This window comes from Nycticebus coucang, chromosome 6, assembly GCF_027406575.1.
Source record: "Nycticebus coucang isolate mNycCou1 chromosome 6, mNycCou1.pri, whole genome shotgun sequence".
Classification (NCBI taxonomy): Eukaryota; Metazoa; Chordata; class Mammalia; order Primates; family Lorisidae; genus Nycticebus; species Nycticebus coucang.
In genome coordinates, this window is record NC_069785.1 from 38,789,172 (window position 1) to 38,801,753 (window position 12,582).

Sequence of the window (12,582 nt, forward strand, 5' to 3'; positions counted from 1 at the left end):
AGTCTGTAACTGAACACTTGTTGCGTGGTTTCTGTGGGTCAGGACTACGGGCACAGCAAAGCTGGGTCCTCCACAGCCTCTCACAGGCTGCACTGGCCCAAAGCCTGTGGCCTCATCTGAAGGTTTGACTGAGGAAGGCTCCATTTCCATTTCCATTTCCTCTCTTGGTGGGTGTTAGCAGGATTCACTTCTTTATGGACTACGACTCAGGACTGCAGTTCCTCACTGACTGTTGACCAAAATTGGCTTCAGTTCCTTACCCCATGGCCTCGGTCATATGGCCATTTGCTTCAGCAAAGCACCTGAGTCAGAGAAGGTGACACAAGTCCAATGACAAGAAGGAAGTCACATTTTTTTAAAACCTCATCACAGAAGTGACATCCTATCACTTTAGCCATATTCCTTTTATTACAAGCAAAGCACTAGGTCCATCCTACTGTCAAGGGGATAATCATAGGAAAAGAGGCAGGGATCCTGGAGGTCATCTTAGAAGTCTATTTGCCACAATATTTCTCTGCATCTCTTCACTATAACTCAGAAAGAACACCAGCACCACCCCCACTATGGTTCTTCTTTCATTGCTGCTGTTACTGAATTAAGTTTGACACTTCTCTGCTGCATGTGTCCCCCCAGTAGATGACACTGGGAGACTCCTTTCAGGAGAGCAAGTTGTATATGGGACCTGGTACACATCTGTGTCTTTCCTTCCAGCTCACTTTTTATGTGAAGATAAACCATATGTGCCAGGACAGATCATTTACCAATTTGCTGAGTGTTTTTGCACATCTTCAACGTGTCTTGGTGTTACCGTATCATAGACTCTCCTTTGTGTGTGCCGTTCACCTGTCCCTGACACAGTCCTCTGTAGAAAGAAGTGCAACCAAGTAGGACAGTGTCCCCCAACCTTGTCAAGATGAACATCTTCAAAATAAATAAAAGCGTTTTTTGCTAACCCACCCCCATATGGTAACAGCTATGCTATTTTATTCTATTCATTTAGGAAATACACAACAACTGAAAGTGATTGTGAGTCCTAGTTATTAGCTACATTTTTCAAAGACAAGATTTATATTTTTTATGTTTGGAGACAGTGCTTGGTGTGCATAGCAACCTCTTACAGTCGCTTCACAACTCCTCAAGGGTCTCTGGTTCAAGGTTGGGAACCTCTGAGTTAGATCTCAGGGAAGGGGTCAAAACCACAAATGCACACAGGACCTGGGGGGATACTTGTAAATGAGTAAAGTAGGCGGGACCTACGGAAAGAAATGAGTCCTCCTCCATTTCTTTCTTGGAATATGAAATCTTCTAAGCTTGTGTGTTGCTTTCCAACATTTGATAGAGACTTGAGTATGGAGAAGTAGGGCTCTGCAATAAGAAAATCGCAGTGCAGACACGATGATAGATGATGCTGGCACTGAGCCTCAGCTCTGGGGAGTAACAGAGAATGGCGGAGACTGTGGCCAACCTAGACACCTGGGTTATGTCTGAAGGGGGCAGCTCTTATCTTCAGCTGCTTAATGCCAGAAGGCTTACTTTCTCCAAAGAAGGTGAACAGGCAGGATTTTATGTAAAAAGTCCCATTTTGTATGAATTGGCTCAATTTCTAAATATTCATAAACGCCCAGCCTTCAAGTAATAGATCCAGAAATGTCACTGTTTTGCAAGGCAGCTTATTCCAGTATTCAAAGGTTTCAAGTATAATAAAAAATTTGTGTTGAACCAAAATCCAATTTGGGGGTACTTTCAAACATTGTCCTAAGTCTGCACTTGAGAGCTATAGCATGCATCAAATCCTTCCTTCCCAAGAGCACTCTCAGAAGCAGGAGACGATCAGTATGTTGCCACTTTCCCAGTTCTAGGTGAGGCCTACTCTGTTATTCTAATATCTCAAGTATCCTTGGATTCTCCATCAGGGCAATCCCAGCCTAGAGATACTCCCCTTAAAATGTGACCCTAGACTACCTCCAAAATCCCCTACACGTGGTCTAGTAAACTATCTCTGCATCATCATGACGACAGCCACCGACTGCCTTGAGGTTCCAGAACCGGTTCTTCCACTTTTTCTGCTGTGAGACGTTACTACTTAATTGCTCTGTGCCTTGATTTCTTTATCTGTAGAACAGAGAACTATCTGTGGAGTTGGCATAAGAATTAAGTGGTTTGATATATGTGAAGTACTTAGAACAGTGGCTATGAAAGTGTTAATAATTAACATTGCTGGACTATTAATATCGTTATCACTATGACCTATAAGTATGCCATTGGTGTGCTCATCCAGGTCATTAATAAGAATAAGAACGGCACGCGGTGGCCACGCCGAGTCCTGCCTGTACTCTCTCTCTGCTGTGCCACGAAGTCGATAACCAGTACGCAGCTGTCTGATCCCATTATTACTAACCTGTGTTCCCCATCCTGTTCTTGGGGTACCTGTCATGGCCCCGGCACTATGCTAGGCATGGAGGACATGACTGTAAATAAAATACAGTCTCTCTGTTAACAGACAGACAAATGGCGAAACAGAGGAATAATCCCGAGGAGACAGGTATGGACAGAAGGGTACCCCGCTTTATTTAGTTCCACAGTCTCTAATTTCTCTAAATACCCCAAAGTGGAAGCAAACCAGAGAAACACACTTTGTACAGATTTGTCAGGCTGTCGGCATTTACGAAGAACTTCACCCGTCATGCCTTCAGACTTCATCTTGGCTCTTGACTTTCACCTCCCATTTTTTTCAAGAGGTATTTGTTGTTTTTGCTAACATTTGGTAGTATTTTATTTGCAAGCAAAATTACTTATTCCGTAGTCGCTCACATTCTAGTCTCTGCTTCCCCAGGAGTCTTTAAAATCTGTTGGGGGTCTTTGATCTTATTACTTGACCATGAGTATAGCAACCATAAAATTATAGTCAGCCTTGAAAAGTGTTTACATGATCAATTCAGATGTCCGGGTACATCCTGTTACTGTGTGTCCCCAGGCTGGTAGGGAGGATTGCAATCCCAGTAGCCGGCCAGCCCTCTGCTTTGCACATATCCTGAGACCCAGGGACTCTACTTTCCTTTATTTTATTTATTTATTTATTTTAACGTCAGAATTCTTTTTTTTTTTTTTTTATTAAATCATAGCTGTGTACATCAATATGATCATGGGGCACCATACACTTGTTTCATAGAATATTTGACACATTTTCATCTCATTAGGCTATGTCATCTATTTTCCTTTAAATGCTGTTAACAGAGTCTCTTTGATTTTTATTAGTCACAAAGGTTATATTTGCCTTCCTAGTGATCTCATTCTTGTCCATTGCTGCCACAGTAAAGGGGAATACGCACCAAAAAGGTAGAATCACTCAGCCCACAAGTGTGCAACTGACCTACATACGTACGCAGAAAAATTTTCTAGGGTCACATTTTATACTTTTTCAGAAGGATGTAATACTCTTTTTAATTGCTTGCATTTCAAGTTAGCAACTGAAAATTTCCTTTGTTAGTTCAGATAACCAAGGATCTAATTATATAAAATTGCTTAACATGGTCAGCCACTTCCTAAACAGGTAAGTTGCTGGAACGTTATCTTGGCAGCCTCTGATTATCTCTGGATCCTGACCTATTGGAGAAAGCTCAGAAACGCATGTAAGTAGGTGCTGGGAACAAGGCCAGATGTTGTTCTGCCATCAAGTTTCCAAACTTACCGCCTGTTAAAATCCCTCTTATTTTTATCACCCAAAGACAAAGTAATTTGAAACCCTCTCTCCAATCTCTATTTAAAAAGGGAAGTTATATTTCCTTGTTTTTAATTAAATAGGCACATATATTCAGATTTTGAGCTATTACCTAACTTAATGAAATTCCATATATTATATAAGAAACATAAAGACTTAGATGGTAGAATCTTATTAATGAATCCCACTAAAAACATCTGTAGATCTTTAGAGAATCCTGACTGTGAACCACTACATGAAATGTTCAGCTTCACAATCTTGCAAAACCTTTTGGAGTTGCGGGTTTCATCCGTTGCCTCACAAGTGAAACAAGTTCCCCAGACCAGGCTTTTCTGCCCAGGAAACGCCATTTGTGTAAAGAGCTGTCATGCTTCGTGTCCTTTGCCTTGTGATTTAGCTGTTCAGGGAAAGTGCAGGCTGCCCTCGCTCTCCGTGCTGGTGATATGTGTTTTTGTTTTATTAAATCTTTAAAATACTGGGCTTGTTTTTTATGACCTCCATATATTCTTTTGTTCTTCTCCGTGACTCGTTAGATCACAGTTTTTTCCTCCCTTTGTGAAAATATCAGCACCTTTCTGAAGAACATCCTGGTCTCCAGAACGGCTGTATAATAAACTGGAGGAGGGTGTTAATGTCTGTGGAGGCTGGGACTCGGGGTGCTGCCCTGATGGGAAGGTTCAAGGCTTCTCAGACATGGTCCATAGAATCACACATCTTCCTGCTTTTGCCAGATCTGTTGTGACAAATCTCAGATCATTTGCTACTAATTATAGAGCTCTTTGTAAAATAAAAGTTCCAAATGGTTTTTCCAGTTAGAGATAATTGTTTGTGGTTAAAAGTTATGAAGAACTCTTTGGTTAAATGGAAATAAGTTCTCAGTCAGGTATGAGCTGCCCATTTCATTCGTACTTGTATGGATGCCTCTGAGCATGGAGGCCCACGTACGCCATGCACGGGCAGCCCAGTTCTTCTTACCTTAAAGGAAATTCTTCCTTGGTGATGCTGAGGGAGAAGAGAGCCTCTGAGTTCAGGCACACTTTGCTGAGCCTCATGCACCACGGCTTCTCTGCGTCCTCTAAGACAAGTTCAAGTGGTGGGTTTCCATCTCATAGTTCTGTCCCTGCACAGAGGGGACTCACAAAGTTTTAGTTAATCCTGCCTACGACTTGGCTACCCTCCTGATGTGAATCCCCAAATAAACCAGGCCGTGACATCCAACTGAACCTGTTCCTGTGCATACAGTATCTCACGGCCCATCCTGTACTGTTAGTTTTGGCAAGTACACTCTAGCATATAATAAATCATAGAAGGAAAAAGCTTTCTGGCCTAGCATGGCTCAGTCTGGTGTAATGTTAGAATACAGAAAGCAGTTCTGTTTTTAGACATCCTTTTACTAACCCGGCATTCATAATTTATGATTTCACTGTAAAATTCCTGCAACACTACCCCAAAACTAGCACTGCCCTTTAATTAAGTGCTCTCGGTAGGAAAAACGTGGAACTGATGTGCAAAACATCTCTCCGCGTACAGTGATTAATAGTGATTACATCTTTATGAACCCAGCCTGAAGGTCTCAGCTTCCTGATGGGTGAAGCATTCTGTAGTGCTGCTTCCTGAGTCTGCCTGGTGGGGACCAGTCACTGCTAACAAAATTGGAGATAACTCAGAGGCACAACTTAGAAATACTGAGGTTTCAAGCCTGCATCTGTGAAGGGCCGGGAAGAAGGTCTCAGAGGGATCCCAGTGTGTCATGTGAGGACAGGAGGGACTTCCAGCCCTGTGGGTGCAGGACATTAGAGCCAGAAGAGGACCTTAGGCTGTTACATTTCCTTAAATTGCATTCAGACATTCTTTTCTCTTCCTTCATTGAAAGTAGGCAAATTTAATTTTTAACAAAATACCACTAACTGACACTAAACTCCCAAGCCAGGTGTTCCCCAGCTCCTCACCGTTTCTCCTTCCAGCAGCTCGTGTTTTTCAACCTTGCTCATCTCACGGCACACTTGTGCCTGAGGGTTACACTTTCTCAGCACGCTTTAATTATGTTGATCAAAAAAAAAAAAAAGTAAAAAACAATATACCTACTGTGCTTTGAACTTCTTTCGGAAATCATTTAATTAATAATCTTTAAAACGTTTTGCAGCACACCTAAGAGCCTCTCATGGCACACCAGGGTGCCGCCGTATACGGGGTTGAAAATCACGGGGCCGGGTGGTGACGTCAGCTCCTGCCCCAGCACCTCACTGAAAGGTGGGATGGGGAGTTCCAATATTGGAAACACCTCAGGTTCCTGGACAGAAAGTTAACAGATCTGCCTGACGTGGTGGTATGTGTTAAATGCGCTCTTTTGCTGTAAGTTAAGCTATTTTCAGTCAGAATGGTAGCAACCCAAACAAAAGCTTTGTGCAATCTAGTCATTTAATCATCTTATCGGTGCCTCCAAGGTGACTTTTTTCCTGCAGCTATGTCTATACGTGTGTGTTATTTTCTGGTGTTTTTGCAGATTTGGGCCAGGCTTAGTCATCTACTGGTATGGATTTATCCAGGAGCTGGACTGTAACCGGGAGAGGGGCATCCTGCTCAAAGCCTGTTTCCCCACGGACATCGTCACCTTAGGCCACAGTGTAGCTTGACCCTGAAGATCCTGGAAAAGGAGCTGGGAGGAAAAGGTGAATCCGGAAGCAATTTTACTTTCCTGCAGCGTAAACTCCTGGCAACATCTGCCCTGAACTTGGGCTGAACTCTTGCTGCCTGTGGTCACACCACTACCTCTTTAGACAAACATATCAAGAGTTTCTGTTTTCCTTCATCCCTTGCTGATGTGAACAGCCAAGAACTACAGACACAGCCCACTCACTATCAGCATTTCTGTCCCTGTCAAACAGTTAGTTTATAGATAGTCATAATCTTTCTTTCTTCCGGATGGTTCCTCTTTGTATGCCGAACAAAAGAAAAAATGCGAAGGCTGAAAGGTGTGATTTTTCAATTCTCCTCCCAGTTACCAAATCACTCTCTTATTTTTTTCTTTTTTCAATGTCCCTATTCATTCCCTCTCCCTTGCTCTTCGTGTGCACTCACGGAGAGCCAGTGTCACATTGCTGTCACGGAATAATCTAGCACAAACCTAGAAAAGCTGAAGGCGCAAAGTCTGGAACTAAATTTTCACAGCCACCTGCAGCCTGTGCTGTGTACGTGTTTTTGTCCAGTCTCTATGGTTTCCTGACTTCTGTGACGTTAGGCCAAGCTGCAGAAGTATACCTGGTGAGAATTTCTTCTTTTTATAATGCTTATTTGAATGCCAAACCTTTTACACTTATCTCACTTAAAAGTATTAATCGCTTTGTGCTGGGAAACCACACTCAGACGGGGGGCTGAGAGGAGAGGACTGAAACTCATTTCCAGCACCGACAAGCATTTATCTTGAAACACGGCTGGTTTGGGGGAGACATGTGAGCCAGTATTTTTAGGAGTAAACTTTTTAAAGACACATTTCGTACATCACTTTGTATATGCATTTTTATACCACGTAATTATATAACACTCAAGTAATTTAGGCGTTAGAAATGTTCAGGTTTGAACGAACTAAGTACTAGAAATCAACCTAGAGCAATTTTTAAACAAGCAAAATAAAGGAGATTTTTGTATTTGTTTACTTTAATATATTCGTTTTTATGTACTACGAACCAGATTTCAGTCTAAAGCAAAACATCAATAAATTAATGATAAACCTATCTTCTAAGAAGTTAAAAGTTGATCTGTACCAAAAATGTGTTTAGAAAAATATTTTCTCCTTTGCTGACAAAATATAACTTTTATAATGTTAGAATAGGTGATTTTGGAAATATTATTAACAATGTAACTTCTGCAAATAGTTTTAAGTTATATATATTGCTTGGTTCTTTCAAAGATTAAATAAATCATTTGTACTTTGTTCATTTTGTACCTAAGAAGGTTTGCAAAAAACATGCTGGCTACCTTTTCTTTTAAAGAATACATGTCAGAGCCAAATGTGTGGATTTTAATTCTGTAGTTAGCTTCATTAAATCAGAAGAGAGGAAGAAGAAGATGAAGTGATCAGAAAGTACCCGGCAAACTTCTGTTTTAGCATTAAATTCATCATGCAGATTTTGTGAGTGAAATTCAATGATTTAAAACCATTACTTTGTTGCCTCGAAACACACGTTAAACAAAAATGGTGTTATAACCGGGTTTCATGGCATGCTCTAACCTGCTTTTTCTTCTTAAGGAATAAATTACATGTATCTGCACAGATGTTGAAAATCCTGTTAAACCCTTGTCAAAGATTTGTTTGTTTTACATTAAACAAATTTATGATGAGTGTGCACAAATAAATTAAAAAAGTAAAAAGGTGCTTGCGTTTTGTATTTATTTATCTCCCTGGTCCCCTGACCTAATGTGTTGTGAGGAGGTGCTGGTGATCCGCAACCAGGACACCACCTCCTACGAAGAAGGCGTTACCATGGGGCCCTTGACAGTGAGAAAGATCCCGGCAGTAAACTGTGCATGCCACGAGCTAGTCGAAAGTAAGTTTTTCATACACAAAGACAAATAGATTATCAAAAGTGAGGGAAAAGAGAGTAATGTTCCCAGACTGGAAGCTTGCAGGGGTCCTCAAACTGCGGCCCGCAGGCCACATGAGGCGGTATGATTGTATTTGTTCCCGTTTTGTTTTTTTTTACTTCAAGATATGTGCAGCGTGCATAGGAATTTGTTCATAGTTTTTTTTTAAACTATAGTCCAGCCCTCCAACGGTCTGAGGGACAGTGAACTGGCCCCCTGTTTAAAAAGTTTGAGGACCTCTGGTAGAGCCACCTTGATGTTTTTCTTTTCTGTTAAATATACTGGTCTATGTTCCTTCTCTTTATGTTGTTTGTTTGTTTGGGTGTTTTTGTGGGTTGTTTTTTTTTTAATTTTAGACAATATATACATCAGTCCCACAAAGTAGACACAGGATGACAACTTAATGTTTATTGCTGTCGTCATTATAACATTAATGTTAAAGCCAAATCTTGTTTTATGGAGCATTCTGCACACTGAACTAATGAATTATGCCAAGCTGGAAAGCAGGAATGTGTGTAAAACATAAAACTAAATGATGTTCTCTCTGACATATATAGACTTGCCAAGCATCTGCCCTCACAGACACATAAGGGACCCATTTGAAACCTGGAGAGGACTCAGCATGGAGCAAAACCGATCCAGTACTGGTATTTAAGGTGACTTCATAGACTTCTTCCCACCCCACACTTACATACATCCCCCGCAAACCATAAACAATCAAGAACCCGTTTTTTTACCTTTTGTCTTTTAGTGAGGTGTATGTCAACTCTTCACAACATTCCTAAAATCACATATAAAAGAGAAGCCTTGGGGGGGTCTAAAGTAGAAAGCTGGACTCCAGGGGAAATAATTTTCTTTTTAACCATAGGTGTGTGTACCTGCTCATTATCTGCAAGGTTTGATTCCACCCTGGAAAAGATGATAAATTATTGGTCTTTGGGGGGTGCATTAACTCATTCAAGCAACCAGGGGATTGCTTAGAGCTCTGATGAGGTAATCTACTAAATGGTCCCTGGTGGGCTACTCTAATTAATGCCAAAGTGAACAGTTAATTCACTTGCCTCTCCCTGGGGAGCTACACCCATTGTTTCCTTTCTCCTTGGAACTCTGGATACCTTAGACGTCTGCTCTTTCTAATCTGCTCTCATCTCTAGCCTAATGTTCTGACGGAATTAAATCTTTCCTCCTTCCCGAGCCTTCTTCCCTCCCCTTTGCATCCTTTTTTTTTTTTCTTTGTTGTCGTTGGGGATTAATTGAGGGTACAAGAAACCAGGTTGCACCGATTGCATTTGTTAGGTAAAGTCCCTCTTATAATTGTGTCTTGCCCCCGAAAGGTGTGTCACACACTGAGACTCCCCGCCCTTTACAAGTCATCTTTTCCTTCCCTGTCTTTGCCAGTGTCCTTCAACAGGAACATGCACTCCGCATTTTCTCACTTCTTTTTGGCTCTTTTTCTTGGGAAAATGATCCCAGGATCAAAGCACGTCCTATCTAAGTTCTGCTCCATGTGTCTGGTGGGGGGCAGGGAGCAGTGGAGCTAATCTCCTTGGGGCAAGGCACACCCAAAGTATCCATGTGCCAAAATACTCAAATGCGTATGTGGCACCTGAAGGATCATAAAACTTTTAACCAAGACGGTAAGATTTTGCAGGGTTAAATACAGGATGAAGTTTATGCCCTCAGCAAATGTTTTCACAAAAGGAGATGCGCACACACAATGTAAGTTTTTCGGGTTCAACTAAAGACCCACGGTGCTACTTTCAACCTGGGCGCTGTTTTTCAGCTGATTAAAATGATGGATTATAATGAAATAGTGAAATATATGATTTAGTTAGAATCACTCCTAGCTTGTTCACCTCTGGGGAGTTTGCTGTTGGCCATAGGATCTGATGGGAGCAAGTTGCTTCAAAGTTTAACTATTTTGTGACAAGATGAGAAGAGAAAAATCTCCCAGTGGGTGCATTCTTGATTAAGGGTAAGGAACAAAGCAAGCTTAACTAGACAGGAAACTAAAAGGCGAACAATGGGAGTTTCCCTGCAATGTCTCCATTTATAGGAGGCTCCTCTCTGAACCTCTCTGGATGGTAAAGTGACTCAGGTTAAGGAAGGGTCACCAGTAACAAAGTTTGGACCATCCATTCTCGTATCTCGAAATTAGCTTTACATAATAAACATGGTCTGAACCTGTTTTATTAAGAACACGCCTGGATTCCAAAGATTCAAAAAGGAGGATGGAATTATGAATTAAATAATAACCAGAACAGCTTGGGTTCCCTTGTGTTTTTCACTTTCCTGCTATTGTTTAGAATATGGCTGTGAGACAAAGAGCCTCTTAGGTCAAGCGCTATAAATTACAGTTTTCATACAATAGTAATCCACTAAAATGATTTCAAAGCTTGATCAAAGTACTTCAAAAAGACCTTTAAAACTTTTCCGCCGTACAGGGAGAAGGGAAATGCCCATTTGAGGCCTTAATTTGTTTCAGTCAGTTTAGCAAATTTGGAGCTGGGTGTCAAAGCCACTTTGTATGAAATCCAACTCATTGGTCACGTAAATCTGACTTGTTCTTACTGTTGTTTCATGTGTAAGCAAAGATTTAAGTTTTCATCTGGTTAACTAGAACAACTAAATATTTGGAGTCACTCATAAGGAAAAGTTCCACATAGTAACACTAAAATGAGCAAACCATACCTTGATAGTATTTAATTGTGATACTCAAGGTATTAGTTTTAAGACTAACTCCCTGCACTCAGAATAAAGTGGCTCTCAGTGGATTTATTTGGCATTTTAATTATCTTCATAGTAACAGCTATATTTAATTTTTCATCCCCTCTCTCTCATCACTTGGATTTATCCTGAGCTGTCTCATTTCATAGGCAGGGATGATGGGAAGTACCCTAGGAAGAGCAAAGCTAAGCAAATCCTAGGCTCAGCCATGTATAAGGAGAGCATGGCTGCTGCACCAATGTCAGGTTCAACTAAAGACCCACCATGCTATGTAAGGGGAATTTTTATTTTTTAAAAGGAAGGTCATTTTGAAATGCTGACATGAAATATAACCAAGTCAATTAAGTAATAACAGTTGAAGTTCAGAGTTTAATTGAGGGCCAAACATGAAGCCAGTGACCATTAACCTAAAGTGGTCATTAATTCCCCTGGAAACTGCTTTGGTTAAAGGTATTTCTAGAATAATTAGCACTTTTTCTCTTTAAAAAAAGAAAAAAAACCTTTTGTCATATTTTACATTCAACTCCAAGACATTCAGAAATAACGTTTCAGTGGGTCTACAGCAGACTTTATTTTGAAATTTTAATAGAAATTCTTTTAGTGGGCAAATCAAAATTTAGATAAAACCATCTCGTCTCTGCAGGAAACCATAGTTATTTTATGTAAACTGAAAGTTGTAAGCACCTTTATTTGATTGCTTCATATGTATCTCAGCTGTTGACTTACGTGTTTCTGTACTTTAATGCAATATTTCCGACTAGATTTATCAGCTCCATACAAGTAGAAATTACACTTATTTCATTCACTTTTCTGTCTTCCAATGCCGAACACACGCTTCCTGGCACAGAGGAGGTGTACAACAAATGTTGAATGAATAAATGAATTACTCTTAAATTTATTAAAAATATGTTCTTACCTGCATTAAGCAAATAATTGGAATTTTTTAACTGTTTCTCATTTCTTTTTTTTTTTTTTTTTGTAGAGACAGAGTCTCACTGTACCGCCCTCGGGTAGAGTGCCGTGGCGTCACACGGCTCACAGCAACCTCTTAACCCTTGGGCTTACGCGATTCTCTTGCCTCAGCCTCCGGAGCAGCTGGGACTACAGGCGCCCGCCACAACGCCCGGCTATTTTTTGGTTGCAGTTTGGCCGGGGCTGGGTTTGAACCTGCCACCCTCGGCATATGGGGCCGGCGCCCTACTCACTGAGCCACAGGCGCCGCCCTGTTTCTCATTTCTTTAGCTAAACAATAGGTGTATTTACTGGACAGAGAGAAGCATCTATGTGTTGACTTAAAGAAACATCAACTTTAAAAGAAACCCCTCAAAATCTGAAATAAAGCAAACGCATCAATAAGAATATTTTAGGATGCACATTTAGCTTTGAGAGAAAAGTATTATGTAATTTTGTTGCATTTGCCTTAAAGTTAACCTAAGTTCATTATTATTTACCCACTGTATTGCTAAATGAGACTATTAAAAACCTTACCTTTGTTTTTCTTTTTTCAAAACATGGGCTTATCTTTATTTTTACATTTCTATTTAAAAAACAATTTC

At 40.7% G+C, this 12,582-nt stretch overlaps 1 protein-coding gene across 3 annotated transcripts in view; it reads left to right on the forward strand.

Moving 5' to 3' along the window:
- CDIN1 (CDAN1 interacting nuclease 1) overlaps positions 1-8,089 on the forward strand; it is a 235,866-nt gene extending 227,777 nt beyond the window's left edge. For all 3 annotated transcript variants that reach the window (XM_053595280.1, XM_053595282.1, XM_053595281.1), the window contains one exon: positions 6,222-8,089. In XM_053595280.1, the coding sequence (XP_053451255.1) occupies positions 6,222-6,351 (130 nt within the window). In that variant the 3' untranslated portion in view covers positions 6,352-8,089. The remainder of the gene's footprint in view (positions 1-6,221) is intronic.
- Positions 8,090-12,582: the final 4,493 nt, after the last annotated feature.